Below are 21933 nucleotides of genomic sequence, written 5' to 3' on the forward strand. Positions count from 1 at the left end.
TGGAGTTGTTAACCAATGTCATAAAACAATATGTGTACTGACTGTTTAATGAGAAACTATTTGTTCTGTAAACCTTCATCTAAAGTACAATAAAAAAATTTAAAAAAAGTGTAACCTATTACAATTCTAATTTTAAATGCATTTATGTTCAGTTGGGAATTCTTGTAATCTAAAATCATTCAATTCCGAGATCAAGGGATGTTAGTAATCAAAGTTAAATTATGTTTCACATCTGATTTGTCTTCTTAATCATGATTTTACTGTATCGGTATGTATATGTAGTAAATTTTATAATTTAATATAATTTAAAAATTACTTTGCACTTCCTGAATATGAAATTATTTCAGCCTTGAGAATAAAGAGAGTGCTTGAGCTGATCATTAAAGGTAGTTAGCTCAATAAGAAATTTATTAGGGACAATAAATAAAAACGTTATGCCTGGCCATTAAAAGTTTACTACTTTTAAGTATATTTGACATTTCTATTTAATGTTTGCCCTGATTGATGGTATATTTTTAAAGCAGCATCTCATGAGAGGTGAGAAAGTATCTGTCACAAAGCAGCAGAGAAATGACTTTGCTTTTAAGACTATTTTTTGTTACTGTATTTTGCACCATACCTTCTTATTATTATAAAAGCTTTCCAATTACAGAGAAATATAGGGGATAGTATAGCAAACACCCACGTACCTCCCATCCATATATAACAAAGTTAACGTTTTGCTATATTTGTCTTGATTTTTTTTTAAGACAGAAAAATATTTCAGAAACAGCTTGAAGTCACTTTTGTACCTCTCCCTGATTCCATTTACCACTCTCCCACCCCACTCTCATACCCCAGAAGTAACCTCTATCCTGTAATTAGTGTGTATTTTTTATGATTATTTAAAAATTCTTACTGTATTTTATGTGTCCATATATGTCACGTGTAGAATTGTATTTTTTTTAATTTTACATATATAGTGTATGTATCTTTCTATAACTTCTTTTCATGCAACGTTGTTTTTGAGATTTCCCAGTAATTCACAATATAATAACATACAGGTGGTCCCTGATTTATGACATACTCGAGTTACAGCGAACTGCACTTACTACCATCTTTTTTTTGTACAGCTTATCGTTATTAGTATGTACTACATGCAGTGTTGTAGTACATAATTCGCTGACATTATTCTCAGATGTTCACTTGCAGATGTTCAATGTTAGGATTTATAAAGATACTGATAATAAAAGGCAATAATAATGAAAACTTAAAAAAAAATGAGATATTTGACTTAGGTCAAAACTGACTTAATGACAGAGTCATAGGAATGGAGCCCTACTGTAAGTCAGAGACTACTTGTAGTTCTAGTTCATTGCAATATCATTTGATTAGAGAAATATCACAATGTATTTTTAAGTTTTTATTTTTGTGCTTTTGTTAAGAGTGTGACGTCTACAGTTTAATTAATATCTGTATATTAATTATTTAAATAATGTAGTGCATTGGATTTTTCTATACCCAGGCTCCTGAGGTTATTATGTCTCAACATTATGATGCTAAGGCTGACTTGTGGAGCATAGGAACAGTGATATACCAGTGCCTAGTTGGAAAACCACCTTTTCAGGTAACCTTATTTTTTTGTTGGTGCTTCCTGCTTGGCCTGGCTTTGGGGTCCTGGAATCCAAGTGTGGGCTGGAATTGGTTCTGGGAAATCACTGGAAACTCTATTTCCATCTCTGTTCCTGATCACTGCTAGGTGAGAGGGAGTGTATTGCTTAGACTTTATGGGAAATTATTTTGGGTCTTTCTTGCCCTTTTCTGCTTCTCTGACATCCTGTTAAAAGCCCTCTAGATTGCAATCATTATGATTTCTTCTTGAATTTATATTGCCTATGTTATAATTACTTAAGTTACAAAGAGTTTTTTTTAATCTGAAAACTGGAACAAAATGAAGTTATTTTCTCAAGATGGTATAAAAAAAATCAAACTCTTCTTAATTTCCCAGTATAATTTGTATATACAGCCAGCTTCATTAATTCAGTAGCTCTTTTTATGAGGGTGTTATTTGGGTCTCTGGAGAGATTGAGTAGTAGTAGTGTATACTTAGTTCTCTTCCTTAAATCCACTGAACGTCCTAAGGCAAAAACCCAGATTTTACATAATGAAAGTGTACCTAATTGGATAGGCCTTATAATCTCCAGAATAGTGGTTTTTAACCTTTTCTAAGTTTCAGGCGCTTTGTAGAGACTGATCTCAGAAAAGGTGTACTATGCTCAGATATGCAGAGTTTGCACGCAATTTCAGAGGTTTTTTAGAAGTTTCTAATGCCCAGCTCTGGCTCCCTCAGCAATCCATGGCTTTTAAGTTTAGAATCTATGTTCTGTAGCAAGAATATGAATGTCAGTCATGTGATTTGAAATTTTTGTCCCCATTAAGAAATTAACCCCCCTTTTTTTTTTTCTTTAAACAGGCCAATAGTCCTCAAGACCTAAGGATGTTTTATGAAAAACACAGGAGCTTAATACCTAGGCATGTGATTTGATTATACAGGGTTTTACTATTTGTGAAACTATGTTATTTATTTGAACTCTGTTTTTTATATTTCTGTTGTTGAATATTTTTTTCAATTGACAGTAATGCTAGAGCATTTGTTATAATAGGAAGTTAGAAAATTACTAGAGCTTTGTAGGTGCCTTTGTAGTGCTATACTAGTTTCTTTTTTTTTTTTATGTGAAGTTATTTTTTCTTTTAAAAGAATAAAGTTACAGAAGTTATATGTGTTCCTTAGATGAGGTAGATGCAAATAGAACAGATGTGCATAAAGTAGAAAGTAAAATTTACCCTGAAACTTTCTCCCACCAAGGATAACAAAAGTTTTGCTTTGTATTTTTCCAGATCTTTTTTTGTGTTTGAGTGCTTGTTTACATGTATATTTATACACATGCATGTGGTTTAATACAGATCACATCATATTATGCAAATTGTTCTGCAACGTACTTTTTTTTTTACTCTACAGTATATGACAGTTGTTGTTTAGCAACAGTATGTATAGAATGACTACACAGAGTCCCACAGTTTAGATGTACTGTATTTTATTTTATCACATCCCTGTTGTTCTCATATTTTGGTTATTACAAGCAAGATTTAGTAAAAAGTGTGAGTGTGTGTGTATACCTTTGGGCATTTGTACATTTGTTTAGGATGGACTCCTAGAAATGGAATTGTTGGATCAAAAGTTATGCTTTCCAAATAAGCTCTATCAGTTTATACACCCGTCAGCAGTATATAAGAAAGCTGCCTTCCCCACGTTTTTACCAACGTGTTATCAGACTTGAAAATTTTAACCTCACAAATGGAAGAGGATAAATTAGCTATTACTTTCATTTGCATTATTCTCATCATTAATGAGGTTGGATTTTTTCTATATGTTTAATATCTTTTTGTACTTGTTTTTCTGTGAATTGTATATTCTTACTATTTACTCAGTTTTCTATTGCTTTGTCTTTTTCTCATTGGATTTTAGGAAGCTGTATTATATATTTCTCACTTGTATTTATTTAAGCTCTGCCCTCTTGCAGACAGAATTTGAAGTGGCCCTTTTTCTAATAGAGAACTTTATAGCAACTATTAATACAAGGGAAAGGAAGAGCCCTGGTGGCACAGTGTTTAAAGCACTCAGCTGCTAACCGAAAGGTTGGCAGGTTGAACCCGCTAGCCACTCCACGGGAGAAAGACGTGGCAGTCTGCTTCGGTAAAGATTACAGCCTTGGAAACCCTATGGGGCAATATACTCTGTCCTGTAGGGTCACTGTTTGTCAGAATCGACTTGACAGCAAAAGGTTTTTTATTAGTACAAGGTTGAAGTGTATTAAAACTCAAGATTGTGTGTGGTTGTGCAGTACTTTCTTCATGCCAATACACTCTGACAAACAATAATAAGCACAGTACAGGAATCTTTCTCAAATTAATGGTGTTTCTCAAAGGCAGTTGTTCAGTTTTTTTTCCTTTTGCTTTAAGGTATGAGGCTTTACCATGATCTTCTTGGTATAAACTGTAGTATTTGTGAAACTGCATATGCATTTACCATAATGAAGACAAGCATCACGTAGTTAATATATATAAACTCATCACTTAGGTTGTTTTTTTTCCTTTCCCTCAGTATTCCCAGAGAAACATCACCTTATTTGGCTAATCTCCTTTTGGGTTTACTTCAGAGAAACCAGAAAGATAGAATGGACTTTGGTAAGTAATATTTTTCAGAGTTTGTATGCTTTCTCATTTTATTTTGATGTGTTCTGAAAAGATTTTTTTAAAAAAAGATATTATACTCGTTTCAGAATAAAATTTCAGTCAATTTAATTTTTCAATCTCTTTGTCTTTTTTTTTTTTTAATTAAATATTTTTTAAAACATGATTTCCCCCACATGAAAAATTTGTCATATACCCTTCTAGTCTTGTTTTCCTGTTTTAATTAAAAATGTTTAAGTGCCTACTGTGTTCCAGGTACTGAGGATACTGTAATAAAATCCCTGTCCTCATCTAGCATATATTCTAGTGGAGAAGAAATCAGTAAGCAAATTATAAACTATAATTATATATTAGAAGTTATTAAGTACTGTGGAGATAAAGAGGGGAAGAGAAATGTAAGATAGGGTGGAGATTGAAATTTTAAGTAGGGTCGTCAGGGAAGACCTCACTGAGAAAGTAACATTAAAAAAAAAAGACTTGATTGATGATGTTTAGAGAGCAAACCATGTGGATATCTGTGGGAAGAGCTTTACAGACAGAGTGGATAGCCAGTACAAATGCCCAGAGCTAGAAGCATGTAAGCTTCAGGAACAGCCAGAAGGCCAGTTAAGGGTTTGGGTTTTTGCTCAAAGAGAGATGGAGAGCCATTAGAGTATTTTGAGCAGAGGCATAATATAATCTGACTGATGTTTTAAAAAGGATCCAGTATGGTTACTGTACTGAGAATAGACTGGGCCAGGAGCAGGGGTGTGTGGACGGCAAGGGCAGGAGCTCAGATACTTATTATTAGGAGACTATTGCAGTTACGTACGCGAGAGATGAACCTAGCTTAGACTAGGGTAATAACAGTGGTGGTGGTGAGAAGTAATTGGATTCTGGATCTTTTTGGAGATAGAGGCAACTGATGGATTGGATGTACATGTGAGAGAGAGAAGACTCAAGGATGACTTCAGGATTTTTAGCTTGAACAACTGCAAGGGGGGAGATATCAGTTACAGAAATGGAAAGAATGGACTATAGGGACAAGATACCCATTAGACATCTAAATGCAGATGCCAAAAAAGGCACTTGGATTTCAGAGGAGAGGACTAGACTGGAGATATATTTGGGGGTCGTCAGCCTATGAGTGACAGTTATTAAGTAGATTTTCTAGTGTACCATTTAAATTCCTTTGTTGATTTTTATAACTTTTTTGTTATTAATGGATTGCTCTAGGGGTTACAATATGCATCTTAACTCATCACAGTCTACTTCAGATAAATACTATTGTATTTTTATGTAAATAACACGTCTTCTATGTTTGTTTTCCAGTCACTCCCTCCTCCTGCGAGATATTTTCATAAGCACCAGTATGCTAATTTTTTTTGCAAGTTGCTTTATAAGGAAGCTCACCTAGCAACAGATTCTCTCAGAATCTCTGTTTATCTTGGCATGTTTTAATTTCATCTTCATTTTGGAAAAATAGTTTTGCCAGATATTGAATCTTGGTTGACAGTTTTTTCCCCCAACACTTTGAATATGTCATACCGCTGCTTTCTGGCTTCCATCGTTTCTGCTGAGAAGTTAGCTGTTACTCTTCTAGGATTCCCTTGTGTGTGATGAGTCTTTTTTTTTCTTCTAATTCCTACTGTCTAGATTTTCTCTTTGTGTTTGACTTTCAACAGTTTTAACTATGATGTGTCTAGAAGTATATCTCTTTGTGTTTGTCCTACTTTGGCGTGCATTGAAGTTTTTGGATAGATTAAGATTTTATTTTTTTATGAAATTTGAAAAGTTGTCAGCCATTATTTCTTAAAATATTCTTTCTGCCCTTCGTCTCTCCTTTCCTTCTGGAGCTCTTATTACATTCCTGATGTTTGATGGTGTCCCACAGCTCTTTGAGTCTTTTCATTTTTCTTCATTGTTTTTTATTTTTGTTCTTCAGATGGGAAAATATTTATTGATCTATCTTCAGGTTTGCTGGTTCTTTCTTATGCCAGCTCAAATCTGCTAGTAAAACCCTCTAGTGAAGTTATCATTAAGTTATATTCTTACAACTTCCAAATTTTTTATTTGGTTCTTTTTGATAATTTCTGTCTCTTCATTGATATTTTCCATTTGATGAGTCATAATCATCGTACTTAAAAAAATTCTTTAAATATGGTTTCCTTTAGATCTTTGAATATACTTATAGAATCCACTTTGAAGTCTTTGTCTGCTAAGTCCAACATTTGGCCCCTTCAGAGACAGTTTCTGTGACTGATTTTTTCCCTGTGTATAGATGACACTTCTCTGTTTCTTTTCATGTGTTGCAGTTTCTTGTTGGAAACTGCACATTTTATATATTGTAGCAACTTGGGATCCTGTCTTCCCTACTTCTGCATTGGGGGCCATTGTTGTTGCTGTTTGCTTATTTATGTGTTTAATGACTTGCCTGGACTGAATCTCTTTTTTCTTTTTTTTTTGAAGCCTTGTCTTTTTTTTTTATAGCGTTGCTTTTATTTTGGCACAGTGATTAAGAGCTCGGCTGCTAACCAAAAGGTTGGCAGTTTGAAACCACCAGCTGCTCCTTGGAAACCCTACGGGGCAGTTCTACTCTCTCCTATAGGGTCACTATGAGTCAGAATTGACTCGACAGCAACAGGTTTATCTTTAAGCCTAGTTTCCTAGGGGTCACCCTGGGTCAGCATTTCTTAGTGGTAAGTCAGTGATTGTTCAGAGATTGTGCTTTAACACTTAGAGACAATGAGGCTTCCTCCATTTGTTGCTGGATCTGTGTGTGTCTTCAGGAACGCTTTCAGCGTTCAAGCAGTTATAAATATGCCCTGACTTTTACTTTGAGCATTCACAAGGTATCACGTTTAGCCAGGGGTAACTAGCTTGCTAGGATCCTGTTTGGTTTCTCCTGAGCATGTGCACAGCCATGCCTATGACCACAGCCTTCCAGACTGCCAGAAAGAAGTATGATTTTATCAAGGCCCACTTTGACTGCTTTCTTCCTGGATCTCTTTGTTAAATTTCTAGCTGGCCTACTGGTCTATTGCTTTCCTCAACCAGCACTGAGACCTCATGCTAACTGCAATGTTGGCCATCCCTGACTGTTTGCTACTGAGATCGCTATTGTTTTTGCATGGAATTTTAGAGCTTTTTTTCCTGATAAAGTCAACTCCTCCCACTACATTGTTAGAACTTCTGCCTAGGTTCTCAGCGCCTGTCCCACGCTGATAGGACTACAAACCATGGAGCTGGGGGATAGGAAGAGGGTGGGAGCAGCCCTAGGCTGAAATGCCTTCTCCTTTAGGACTTCTCCAAAGGAGGCTGCCTATACCTGGATTTTAGCCTGGTGAGACCCATGTCAGTCTTCTGACCTGCAGAACTATGAGATAATATTTATGTTGATTTAAGCTGCTAAGCTTTTGATGATTTGTTACAGCAGCAATAGAAAACTAATATAGTGGTACTTCACATTTCATTACATCCAGAGGCACATAATGTTTGATTGGCTTATCTTTAGTGATACTGATTGGTTCAGGTGGTATAGCCTGAGCAGAAGTTTTTTTTGTTTTGTGTTTAAAGATGGAGTATGTAACAGTGCACTTCTATGCTGGTGGAACAACCCAATAAAGAGGGGAAATTGATGTTGCAGGAGACATGGGGGAGAATTGCTTTTTTTTTTTTTTTTTAAATAGTAGGTAAGAGGGGATGGGATTTAGGAAGTAAGTGGAGTGATTGGCTTTGAATATTATTTTATGGCGCTAAGCTGTCTGTGAATTCTTGGTCCTGGTGTTTTGTTTACTGTGCTACTAAATTTGTCTTGCTATTTTGTTTAGGTTTTTGTAGCTAGATTAGTAATTGAGGCTGGCTTTTAATGTCCCTTTTTTTTTTAAATTTTTCTCTATGCTTGTCTTCTTTAACCTGGAACAGTTTCATATTGTAGAGATTATTCAGTCCTTTAAGGTTTTTAAAAAATCAACTTCATTAAGGTGTAATTTACATACAATAAAAAATGTACCCATTTTGAATGTACAGTTTGATGAATTTTGACTAATGCATATACTCATTCAGTATGGAGCACAATTAATATAGAACATTTCCATTACACCAAAAAGTTACCTTGTTTCCCTTCCCAGTCAGTACCTATCCTTCTACTCACCCCTCCCCTCAGGCAATCACTGATCTGCATTCTATCAATATAGATCAGATTTGTTTTTAGTATAATGTTATAGAAATGAAATTACATAGTATGTACTCTTTTGTGTCAGGTCAGGTTTATTTGGTCAGCATAATGGTTTTGAGATTCATTCATGTTGTTGCATGCATCTGTAGCTTATTCCTTTTTATTGCTGAGTAGTAGTTCATTGTAGAGGGCATTTCAGTGGTAGAATTCTCACTTTTGATGTAAGAGAACCTAGGTTCTGTTCTCGGCCAGTGCATCTCAAGTGCAGCCAGCACTTGTGTCAGTGGAGGCTTGCATGTTGCTATGATGCTGAACAGGCTTCAGCAGAGCTTTCAGACTAAAACAGAATAGGAAGAAAGGCCTGGTGATCTACTTCCAAAAATCAGCCAGTGAAAACCCTGTGAATCACAGCAGTCAGATCCCGTTGTGCATGGGGTCACCATGAGTCAGGGGCCAACTTGATGACAGCTAACAACAACAACAAAGTATTCCATTGTGTGAGTATACTGTTTTGTTAATTCATTCAGCTGTTGATGGACGTTTAGCTTGTTTTCCATTTTGTTACTATTATGAATCAAGCTGTTGTAAACATTTGTATACAAGTTTTTGTATGGATGTAAGTTTTCATTTTTGTTGGATAAATAACTTGGAGTGAAATTAATTGGTGGCTTGTATACTAAGGATACGTTTAACTTTATAAAATCTCCCAAATTGATTTCCAAAGTGGTAGTATTATTTTATATTTCCTCTAGCAATATGTGAGTAGCCCAGTTGCTGCACATTCTTTCAACACTTGGTGTGGTCAGTTTGCAATTTTAGCCCTTTTGATTGATGGGTAATGCTCACTGTAGTTTTAACTTGTATTTCCCTGGTGACTAATGATGTTGAACATTGTTTGCTGTGCTTCTTGGCCATTCCTGTTTCTTCTTCTTCTTTTTTTTCTTTTTAACTTATTTTAATTTTTGTTGTTATTGTTGAGAGTATACACAGCAGAACGTGCACCAATTCAACAATTTCTACATGTACAATTCAGTGACTTTGATTATATTCTTCGAGTTGTACAACCATGCTCACCCTCCTTTCTGAGTGGTTCCTCCCCATTAACATAAACTCACTGTCCCCTACGTTTCCTGTTTAATCTTTCAAGTTGCTGTTGTCAGTTTGATCCTGTATAGATAGAACTTAAAAGAGCACAACCTCCACGGCTCCAGAAATTTTGGATTCCATGAGAATTTGAAATCGTGTTCGGCATTTTTCCACTTTTGATCAGGATCATGCTATAGCATCTTTGATCAAAATGTTCTGTAATGGTAGCTGGGCACCATCTGGTTCTTCTGGTCTTACAGCAAAGGAGGCAATTGTTCACGGAGGCAATTAGCCACACATTCCGTATCCTCCTCCTATTCCTGAATCCTCTTTGTCTTAGGCTGGGTTCTCTAGAGAGGCAAAACTGGTAAACTGTATAAATATGTATATAGAGAGATTTATATTAAGGAAATGGCTCACGTGGTTGTAGAGGCTGTAACGTCCCAAGTCTATGGGTCAGGAAAGAGGCTTCTCCTGATTCACATAGCCTCAGGGGCTGGTGAACCCAAGATTGGCAGGCCAGAGAGCAGTACTGTTGCTCACAGGCTGTGAAGATAGATGAATCCCAAGATCGGCGTGCAGGACTGCAGGTAAGCTGTTAGTTCAAGTTCCAAGAACTGGAGGTCAGATGAACAGGAGCCAGCTGCAGGATCCAGAACGAGCAAAAGCCCCAGCCAGGAGAGAAGAAAGAGCTAGGTGGCGGAGGGTGGAGAGATGAAGACTGAGGTGGATGGTGAGCTGCCATAGGCCCCGCCCCTGCCAGTACGGACTGACAGCAGGCCCCGTCATGGGGTGATGACATATTAAATCTCGACAGGGAAGTGATCACAACATTATATGACTGCCAAAGCACTGAGAATCATGGCCCAGTCAAGTTGACACACAATCTTAACCATCACAGTCTTCTTCCTCTGTTGATCCAGGTGAATAGAGACTAATTGTACCTTGGATGGCCGCTTGCAAACTCTGAAGACCCCAGGCACTACACAGTGAACTAGGAGATAGAACAGAAGTACTAAACACGATATTAGGTCAATTAACTGGGATGTCCCATGAAGCCATGACCCTAAACCTCTAAACCAAGAAGCCAAATCCCATGAGGTGTTTGGTTGTACATACGCAGGCTCAGCGGCTGCTCTTTTTTGTTGTATATATACCTATCACACAGCATTAGCCAATTCAGCTTTTTACAGGCGTATAACTTATTGACATCAATTACATTAATTGGCTGCACAGCCCTTACCCTTAATCAGTGTGATTTGTTTCATCACCGTAAATAGAAACTCAGTGTTCTGTGAACAGTAACCACCCCCATCTGCCTCCCTCCCACCCTGGTAACCACTGATATACTTTGGTCTCTATACATTTGCCTGTTCTTGCCTTTTTATGTAAATGAGGTCATATAATATTTGTTCTTTTGACTGACTTGATTGTACTGATTGACTATTTCACTCAGCATAATGTCTTCAAGCTCCATCCATATTGTAGCACATATCAGGATTTCATTGTGTCATGGATTGAACTATGTCGCCCAAAAAAATGTGTATATCGGTTTGGCTGGGCCATGATTCCTGGTACTGTGTGATTTTCCTATATGTTGTAAATCCTGCCTCAGTAATGTTAATGAGAGAGGATAGGTGGCAGTTGTGTTAGTAAGGCAGGACTGGATCTACAAGACTGGATTGTGTCCTGAGGCAGTCTCTTGACATATAAAAGACAGAAGTGAGCAGAGAGACTGGGGGACCTCATACCATCAAGAAAACAGTGCCGGGAGCAGAGGGCGTCATTTGGACCGGGGTCCTTGCGCAGAGAAGCTCCTAGTCTGGGGGAACACTGAAGAGAAGAAGGCCGACAGAAAAAGCCTTCCCCTGGAGCTGATGCCCTGAATTTGGACTTTTAGCCTACTTTAACTGTAAGGAAATAAACTTCTCTTCGTTAAAACCATCCACTTGTGGTGTTTCTGTTATAGCAGCACTAGGTGACCGAGACACATTGTATGTATGTATCACATTTTATTAATCCATTCATCCACTGATGGACATTTACACTGTTTCCACCCTTTGGCTGTTGAATTTTAATATACAAGTATCTGTGGCCATTTCAAAAACACTAAAAATAGAACTACCATATGACCCAGCAGTTCTGCTTGAAGTCAGTGACACAGTTATATGTACGCCAGTGTTCATTACAGCATTATTCACAATAGTCAAAAGGAAGCAACCTACTACTTTTTTGAAGCGTCTGATCAAATCGTTTTTATTGTTTTTTTTCCTCTTTTGGTCTTACTATTGAGTTGTAGGAGTTTTTCATATATTCTGGAAGCAAGTTTAATGGTGTCTTTTAGAAAAATATATATTATGGTAATATATATAACAAAATTAGCCATTTTAACCATTTTTATTTATTTATTTATTTTTGTCGTATTTCAGGTGAAGTTTTACAGAACAAATAGTTTCTCATTAAACAGTCAGTACACATATTGTTTTATGACATTGGTTAACAATGCCACAACATGTCAACCCTCTCCCTTCTCGACCTTTTTTTTTTTGGTGAAAATATACATAGCCAAAGGTACACCATTTCAAAAATTTCTGCATGCACAGTTCAGAGACATTGATTATGTTCTTCCAGTTGTGCTGCTATTCTCACTTTAGATGATGGTTTACAGAACAAAGTAGTTTCTCATTAAACAGTTAGTACACGTTACCCTATGACAATGGTTAACAACCCTACTACATGTCAACACTGTCCTTACTCAACCTTGGGTTCCTTATCACCAGCTTTCCTGTCCCCTTCTGCCTTCTAGTCCTTGTCGCTTGACTGCTATGCCTCATTAGTCCCGATTTGTTTTATGGGGCTGTCCGATCCTTGGCTGAACGGTAAATCTCGGAAGTGACTTCACCACTGAGCTAAAAGGGTGTCTGCGGGCCATACTCTCGGGGTTTCTCTAGTCTCTTTGAGGCCAGTAAATCTGGTCTTTCTTTTGTGTGTGAGAATTTTGTTGTACATCCTTCTCCAGCTCTGTCCAGAACCCTCTGTTGTGATCCCGGTCAGAGCAGTCAGTGGTGGTAGCTGGGCACCATCTAGCTGTACTGGACTCAGTCAGGTGGAAGCCTTGGTAGCTGTGGTCCATTAGTCCTTTGGACTGATCTTTTCCTTGTATCCTGTTCTCTTCGTTCTCCCTTGCTCCCAAAGGGGTGAGACCAGTGGAGTATCTTAGATGGCTGCTCACAGGCTTTTAAGAACCTAGTCACTACTCACCAGTGTAGAATGTAGAACATTGTAGGAATCCAACTGATTTTTGTATGTTTATCTTGTATCCTGCTACTCTGCTGAATCTTTCTATTAGTTCCAGTAGATTTCTCGTGGAGTCTTAAGGGTTTTCTATGTATAGTATCATATCATCCGCAAACAGGGACAGTTTAACTTCTTCATTACCAATTTGGATGGCCTTTGTTTCTTTTTCTTGCCTTATTGCTGTAGCTAGAACTTCCAGCACAAGGTTAAGTAGGAGTGGTGATAAAGGGCATTCTTGTCTTATTCCTGTTCTCAAGGGGAATGTTTTCAGCCTCTCTCCATTAAGAATGGTGTTGGCTGTTGCATTTTAACCATTTTTAAACCTACAATTCAGTGACATTAATTACATTCACCTTCTTGTGCAACTGTCATTGCTCTGTTCATTTCCAGAAATTCTCATTACCCTGTATAGAAACTCAGTAGTCCTTAAGCAGTAACTTTCAATTTCCCACTTCCCCAAGCTCCTGGTAACTTTTGTCTTTATGCATTTATTTTTTCTAAATTTTTTATATGAATGGGATCATACAATATTTGTCCTTCTGTGTTTTGACTTTTTTCACTCAGCATAATGTGTTCAAGGTTCATCTCTGTTGTAGCATGTGCTGTATCTTCATTTCTCTTAATGACTGAATAATACTCCATTGTATGCATATACCACATTTTGTTCATCCATTCTTCTGTTGATGGACACTTGGGTTGTTTCTACCTTTTGATTATTATGACTAATGCTGCAGTGAACATTGGTGTGCAAGTATCTGAGCTGAGTCCCTGCTTTCAAGACCTATGGGGTATATCTAGGAGTGGAATTGCTGGGTCATATGGTAATTTTATGTTTAACTTATTGAGGAACTAGCAAACTGTTTTCCACAGTGACTGAACCATTTTACAATCCTACCAGCAATGCATGAGCATTCCAGGTTCTCTGAACCTTTGTCAACACTTGTTATTTTCTGTTTTTCTGATAAATAGCCATTCTAGTGGGTATGAAGTGTTTTGTTTTTTTTTTAAATTGTGGTAAATATATATGTAACAAAACATTTGACATTTCAACAGTCTTTATATGTACAGTTCAGTGACATTGTGTTCATCACGTTGTTCAAATACCACCTTTATACTATCCCATGTTATACCATCATTCTTAACAGAGGCTCATTGTGATTTTCTTTGCATTTCCCCAATGACTAATGATGTTGAGCATCTTTTTATGGCTTATTGGCCATTCGTATATGTTCTTTGGAGATAATAGTGTCTTTGAAGCACAAAGTTTTAAATTTTGGGAAGTCCAAGGTATCAGTATTTTCTTTTATTGTTCTAGTTTTTTATGTCCTGTGAAATACTTACCCTTCCCAGAGTCTCAAAGATTTTCCTGTGTGTTTTCTTCTAGAATTTTATAGTTTTAGGTTTATTGCTTAAGTCTATTCATCACTTCTAGTTAATTTTTATTTATGATGTGAGGCCAGGGTTGAGGTTTATTTATTTTTTTCCAATGGAGGTCCAGTTATATCAGCACTGTTTGTGAAAAAGCCTATCCTTTCCCCGTTGAATTACTGTTGCACCTTTCTTAAAAATCAATATATGCATTGTATATGCAGAATAATATGCAGTATAATATGGACCCTGTATTTTATTATGTTGATCCATCATGTCTATCTTTATGACAGTACTATTTTGCCTCCTGTATCTATTGAAATTATGTTTTTTTCTCTTTCATTCTGTTAATATGAATTGCATTTATTTTTTAATGTTAACACTGCATTTCTGGGCTTAAACTCTGTTTGTTCAGGATGTATTATCCTTTTTACATATTTCTGGTTTTATTTGCTGGGATGTTTTAAAAGATTTTCGTGTCCGTGTTTATTAGGGATAAACGTATAGTAATTTGTCTGCAGTTTTCTTATGATACATTTATCAGGTTTTGGTATTCAGGATATGCTCACCTCTTAAATGAGTTAGAAAGTATTCCTTCGTCTACTTTGTGAAAGAGTTTGTAGAAGATTGGTATTATTTCATCCTTAAATGTTTGATAAAATTCACCAGTGAAACAATTTGGACCATACTGTCTTATTTATTACTGTAGCTTTATAGTAAGTCTTGTAATTGGGTAATGTAAGTTCTCCAGCTTTGTTGTTCTTTTTTCAAAATTATTTTGGCTACTTTTGGTCCTTTTTATTTCCATATAAATTTTAGAATCAGCTTGTCAGGCTTTACAAGCAAGCCTGCTGAAATGTTTGATTGGAGTTGCATTGAATCTGTCGATCAATTTTGAGAGAATAACATGTTAATATTGAGTCTTTGGGACTGTAAACATGGTATATCTTTACGTAGGTCTTTAATTCCTGTCAGCAGTGTTTTGTGGTTTACAATGCACGTGTTTTGTTAAATGCATTCCTAAGTATGTCATGTGTTTTGGTGCTATTTTAAATGGTATTTTAAAAATATTTGAATTTCCAATTGTTACTAGTATAAAGAAGCAAAAAAGGTTTTTGTATGTTCACTTTACATCCTATGGCCTTGCTAAGCATGCTTAGTTCTAGTAACTTTTTTAATAGATTATTTAGGGATTTTCTCTCTACATCATCATGGCATCTAAGAGTAAGGAATGACAGTTTTACTGGTTCCTTACCAATCTCAAGCCTTTTGTTTCTTTTCATTGCATTATGGCATCAACTAGGCTAAGATTTCAGGAACAGTGTTGAATAGAAGTTGTGTGAACAACATGTTAGCCTTATTCCTGATCTTAGGAGGCAAGTCTTCAGTTTTTTGCCATTAGATATGATGTCAGCTATAGGTTTTTTTTTTTTTGATTGTTTGTTTTGTAATTGTTCTTTACCAGGTTGTGGAAGTTCCCTTCTATTCCTAGTTTGCTGGTTTTTGTTTAGTCTTTACTATGAATGGGTGTTGTATTTGGTCAAATTGTTTCTCTGCATCTATTTGACAAGCATTTTTATTAAACATGTTTTATGATTTTTCTGGTCTTTTGCACAAATCAGCTGCCTAGATTGCTTCTGAGGACAATTAACAATAGCCATAGTTTAAATATCAGAAACCCTGGTGGCGTAGTGGTTAAGAGCTGTGGCTGTTAACCAAAAGGTCGGCAGTTCGAATCCACGAGGCACTCCTTGGAAACTCTATGAGGCAGTTCTACCCTGTCCTGTAGAGTCGTTATGAGTCAGAATCGACTTGACAGCAACAGGTTTGGTTTTTTTGGTTATAGTTTAAATATGTCCTTAGCAAAGACCTGGTGATCATAGTACTTCCATGGGAGTGGCTACTTGAGGCTGGCACAAATTAAAGAGCACATCTATTTAAGTAACCTCAGAAGGTATTTTGCTAGTAACAGACGTTTTGAAAATTCACAATTATTATTAAAATTTTTCATTGATTAAGAATTACTTATATTATTTTTATAGTTGCTTTATAAAAATATGCTCTTACATTTAAATGAAATGCGGGCTATACAAAGAAATTAACAATTTTTGATCTCAAAGACATTACATTGTATACTTTGAGAAGATTAACCTATCTACTAAAGTCAGTTTAAAGGTTGCATTCTCATTTTTCATTACAGAAGCATTTTTTAGTCATCCTTTTCTTGAGCAAGTTCCAGTGAAAAAATGTAAGTACTCATTTTTACTTAAAGAGTCAACGCAAACTTAAAGAATAATTAGTATTTTGTATTCCAAAATTAATTTTTTACAGTGCTTTTCAAGTTGTCATAGAGCTTTTCCTAGATACTGGTAATTGTGTTTATTTAACAACAGTTCTGTTTTTCCTTCCAAATCCAAGCTGAAATATTTTTAGTAATTGCTGCATTTTTAGTTTCATCCATGGGAGCTGTAATACAGTAAAACCTGTGAAAGCTGGAACCTGTGTGAGGTGGAAACCTGTCAGAGAAGGAAAACTATTTTCCACTAAAAGGAGTGATAGAAAAAGTGCTAAGACTGCACCCTGTCAAAGGCAGAAAACTTGCAAGACCTGGAAAAACAAGACAGTCCTGTCGAGTTCTGGCTGTCACAGGTTTCATTGTAGTAGGTGAATACCAATTTTTGGGCAGCACAGAGATGTAGTCATTTTGACACGTTTTCCTATTAGACAAAGTCAGATAATTGGACTACTAAGTGATACGCCTCTTCATCTGTGTTTTCTTCCTCCAGCTCACCCAGTTCCAGTACCCATGTATGCCGGTTCTGTCTCTGGAAGCTCCTGTGGCAGCTCTCCATCTTGTCGTTTTGCCTCTCCACCAGTAAGTTCTGGTTTTATTACAAATAATTTCAGAGTTAGTGCTATTTATCTCTTCACAAACAGAGCCTGTAAATGGATATTCTTTTTATGAACAGTGTTTACTCGAGCAGCTGAGGTCTAGGGAAAGATCACCGTAGTTGGGTCAAATGGGCTTAGATTTGGGCCCCTGCCCTTATTTAGCTGTGTAAGCTTTGGTAAGAAATATCACCCCTCTTGGCCATTTTCCTCTAGACAATGAGTATAGTACTACCACCTTTTTATGCCCTTTGGAGTTTTGGCAATGATACTTGTAAACAAAGAGTACCCGTAAGAGGTGGATGGGCAATAAATGTTCATTTTATCTGAATGTCATAAACATCAACTTATTGCATATAGGATTTCCAATGATGGAGGTGTGACCTCTGAACTAGATTTCACAGACGTAGATTCTCTTAATCATGATTACTGGTCCTTTAAAGTTGTTTCCACACGTATAGTCACCATTTATGTTGTTGACAAAAGGTGTTTGCACTGAAAAAGTTGTTGATCTTGCAAAATTCCATCATGTGATCTCTGGCGTTGTTTCTGTCACCAAGGGCATATTTTCTAACTACCAGTCCTTCTTCTTTGTTTCTAACTTTCTCATTCCAATTGCCAGTAGTTACCAGTGCATCTTGATTGCGTGTTTGATCAATTTTCAGACTGCAGAAGTTGGTAAAAGTCTTCAGTTTCTTCATCTTTGGCCTTAGTGGTTGGTGCATAAATTGGAATAATAGTTGTATTAACTGGTTTTCCTTGTGGGCATATGGAGATTGTCATAGTCAGTAGTGCTACTCTAACAGGAATACCACAAGTGGATGGCTTCAACAAAGAGAAATTTATTCTCTCACAGTCTAGTAGGTTACAAATCTAAATTCAGGGCATCAGCTCCAGGGGAAGGCTTTCTCTCTCTGTTGGCTCTGGAGAAAAGGTCCTTGTGATGCATCAGTCTTCCCTTGGTCTGGGAGTGTCTCAGTACAGGAATCTCGGGTCCAAAGGACGTGCTCTGCTCCCAGCACTGCTTTCTTGGTGGTATGAGGTCCCCCAGTTCTCTGCTTGCTTCCCTTTCCTTTTATCTCTCGTAAGGTAAAAGGTGGTGCAGGCCACACCCTAGGGAAACTCCCTTTACATTGGATCAGGGATGTGACCTGGGTAAGGGTGGTGTTACAATCCCACCCTAATCCTCTTTAACATAAAGTTACAATCACAAAATGGAGGCCAGCCACACAATTCTGGGAGTCATGGCCCAGCCAAATTGCTGCACACATTTTTGGGGGGGCATAATTCAAACCATGCCAGATATTATCCTATCACAGTGTTGTACTTCAGGATACATCTTGAAATGTTCTTTTTGATAATGAACGCAACGCCATTCCTCTTCAATTTGTCATTCCCGGCATGGTAGACCGTATGATTGTCTGATTCAAAATGGCCAATACCAGTGCGCTTCAGCTCACTAACGCCTAGGATATTGATGTTTATGTGTTCCATTTCATTTTTGACGACTTCCCATTTTTCTGGATATGTTTTTCGCACATTCCACGTTCCGATTATTGAGGGATGTTTGTAGCTGTTTCTTCTCATTTTGAGTCGTGCCACATCAGCAAATGAAGGTCCTGAAAGCTTGAGTCCATCAACGTCATTCAGATCAACTCTACTTTGAGGAGGCAGCTCTTCCCCAATCATCTTTTGAGTGCCTTCCAACCTGAGGGGCTCATCTTCCAGCACTATATCTGACAGTATTCTGCTGTTGTTTATAAGGTTTTCCGTGGTTAATTTTTTCAGAAGTAGACTGCCAGGTCCTTCTTCCTAGTCTGTCTTAGTCTAAACGTGCTGCTGAAACCTGTCCATCAAGGGTGACACTGCTGGTATTTGAAATACCGGTGGCAAAGCTTCCAGTATCACAGCAACATGCAAGCCACCACAGTACTGACAAACTGAAATGTCATCAAGGATATCATACATGAAGAAAGCAAGAGGTCATTAAAAAGACAGGAAAGAAAGAAAAGACCGAAATGGATGTCAGAAGAGACTCTGAAACTTGCTCTTGAACGTAGAGTAGCTAAAGCGAAAGGAAGAAATGATGAAGTAAAAGAATTAAACAGAAGATTTCAAAGGGCAGCTCGAGAAGTCAAAAGTAAAGTATTATAACGAATCGTTCAAAGACCTGGAGAACCAAAAGGGAAGAACACACACAGCATTTCTCAAGCTGAAAGAACTGAAGAAAAAATTTAAGCCTCAAGTTACAATATTGAAGGATTCTACGGGGAAAGTAGTAAACGATGCAGGAAACATCAAAAGAACATGGAAGGAATATACACAGTGACTGTAACAAAAAGAATTGGTTGACGTTCAGCCTTTTCAGGAGGTAGCATCTGATCAAGAACTGATGGTACTGAAGGAAGAGATCCAATCTGCACCGAAGACACTGGCAAAAAACAAGGCTCCAGGAATTGACGGAATACCAATTGAGATGTTTCAACAAACAGTTGCAGCCCTGGAAGTGCTCACTCATCTGTACCAAGGAATTTGAAAGATAGTTACTTGGCTAACTGACTGGAAGAGATCTATATTTCTACCCATTCCAAAGAAAGGTGATCCGGCAGAATGCAGAAATTATCGAACAATATTAATATCACATGCAAGTAAAATTTTCCTGAAAATCATTCAAAAGCAGTTGCAGCAGTACATCGACAGGGAACTGCCAAAAATTCAAGCTGGATTTAGAAGAGGACGTGGAACAAGGGATATCATTCATTGCTGATGTCAGATGGCTTATGGCTGAAAACAGAGAATACCAGAAAAATTTTTACCTGTGTTTTATTGACTATGCAAAGGCATTCAGCAGTGTGGATCATAACAAATTATGGATAACATTGAGAAGAATAGGAATTCAAGAACACTTAATTGTATGCATGAGGAACCTGTATGTAAACTAAGGGGCAGTCGTTCAAACAGAACAAGGGATACTGCGTGGTTTAAAGTCAAGGAAGATGTATGTCTGGATTGTATCCTTTCACCATACTTATTCGACCTGTGTGCTAAGCAAATATTCCAAGAAACTGGATTATATGAAGAAGAATGCTGCATCAGGATTGGAGGAAGACTCATTAACCTTTGTTATGTAGATGACACACCCTTGGTTGCTGAAAGTGAAGAGGACTTGAAGCACTTACTGATAAAGATCAAAGACTACAACCTTCAGTATGGATTACACCTCAGCATAAAACAAAAATCCTCACAACTGGACCAGTAAGCAACATCGTGGTAAATGGAGAAAAGATTGAAGTTGTACAGGATTTCATTTTGCTTGGATCCACAATCAGCACCCTGGAAGCAGCAGTCAAGAAATCAAACGACGCATTGCATTGGGCAAATTTGCTGCAAAAGACCCCTTTAAAGTGTTAAAAAGCAAAGATGTCACTTTGAGGACTAAGGTGCACCTGACCCAAACCATGGTGTTTTCAATCACCTCATACGCATGTGAAAGCCAGACAATGGACAATGAATAGGGAAGACTGAAAAAGAGTTGAAGCCTTTGAATTATGGTGTTGGCGAAGAATATTGAATATACCGTGGACTGCCAGAAGAACCAACAAATCTGTCTTGGAAGAAGCACAGCCAGAATGCCTCTTAGAAAGCAAGGATGACGGGACTTCGTCTCACATATTTTAGACATGTTATCAGGAGGGACCAATCCCTGGAGAAGGACATCATGCTTGGTAAAGTGGAGGGTCAGCAAAGAAGAGGAAGACCCTCAATGAGATGAATTGACACAGTGGCTGCAGCAGTGCACTCAAGCATAACAATGATTGTGAGCATGGTGCAGGACTGAGCAGCATTTCGTTCTGTTGTACATAGGGTCAGTATGAGTCAAAACCAACTTGATGGCACCTAACAACAACAGCAACAAAGTTGTTTCCTCTCAAACTTGTTCCTTCTCCTGCAGTTACCAGCTATTTCCTCCATGGCTGTCTTTCCTGCAACCTAAGTGCCTCTTCCTGATCCTGAGAACTTCTGGCTACTTCTTCCTGCCCTACTGTTCCATTGTTTTACCATGCACTGTTCTGTACTTTTCCAGACTGACCCTTCCCCCACATTTCTGTTGTAGCCTGTGAGGGTTGTGACCTTGAGGCCATTCCACAAGCTGGAGCTTTCGGGTCAGGCATTGTAGTATTTTCTAGCTTAGTCTGGCAGAGGTAAATTTCTTTTCTTTTTTTTTTTTTTAAATAAGTTTCCTCATTTAATTGGTACAACCTTATGAGATATATATAATATTACTTACTCTGTAAATGAGAAAATTAAAATTCAGAGTGTTTAGGTCTGAGATTTGACCCTGACTTCATTTGATTCCACGTATTTTTTTTTCTTTTTTTGTTAGTTTGTTTTCTTATTCTATTTCAGGTGAAGGTTTATAGAACAAATAGTTTCTCATTAAACAGTAGTACACATATTGTTTTATGACATTGGTTAACAACCGTATGGCATTTCAACCCTCTCCCTTCTCGACCTTAAAGAGGTAAACTTCTTGAATTATGCTGGCAGAAGGGTAGGGGAGCCATAACAGGGGAGGTTGTATGATTAGCAGATCGAGGTAACTCAGGGTTAAGATCATGGGGTTCTATATCCCTAATGTATATATAGTATAAGTATAATGTAGCCACTTTATAGGGTTCTTTAAGGGTAAATGAACAGGAGCGCTTGCCTGGCATGCAGTAAGGACTCAAAGTTGCAGCTGCTATTATTATTTTCCAAGGAAACCTAATAGCTCACAGCTAAAGCAGATGCTGAAGCAGCCTGTTGCAAACAGATGAGTTCTAAAGCCAGCAGATAACCTCTCTTGCACAACCCTGCAAACTCAAACCAAACAGAAAAAGCAGATGTGCTAATAAGACTTACATTAC

General features: G+C 37.4%; 1 protein-coding gene across 6 annotated transcripts in view; it reads left to right on the top strand.

Moving 5' to 3' along the window:
• ULK2 (unc-51 like autophagy activating kinase 2) overlaps positions 1-21933 on the top strand; it is a 204981-nt gene that overhangs the window by 46067 nt on the left and 136981 nt on the right. For all 6 annotated transcript variants that reach the window (XR_002824798.1, XM_004380980.2, XM_023735524.1 and 3 more), the window contains 5 exons: positions 1505-1606; positions 2453-2511; positions 4142-4224; positions 16338-16385; positions 16924-17012. Coding sequence is in view for 5 of the 6 variants with exons in the window: in XM_004380980.2 (XP_004381037.1) it covers positions 1505-1606; positions 2453-2511; positions 4142-4224; positions 16338-16385; positions 16924-17012 (381 nt within the window). In the remaining variant the exon portion in view is untranslated. The remainder of the gene's footprint in view (positions 1-1504; positions 1607-2452; positions 2512-4141; positions 4225-16337; positions 16386-16923; positions 17013-21933) is intronic.

Source organism: Trichechus manatus, unplaced genomic scaffold, assembly GCF_000243295.1.
Source record: "Trichechus manatus latirostris isolate Lorelei unplaced genomic scaffold, TriManLat1.0 scaffold00080, whole genome shotgun sequence".
In the NCBI taxonomy this organism is placed as follows: domain Eukaryota; kingdom Metazoa; phylum Chordata; class Mammalia; order Sirenia; family Trichechidae; genus Trichechus; species Trichechus manatus.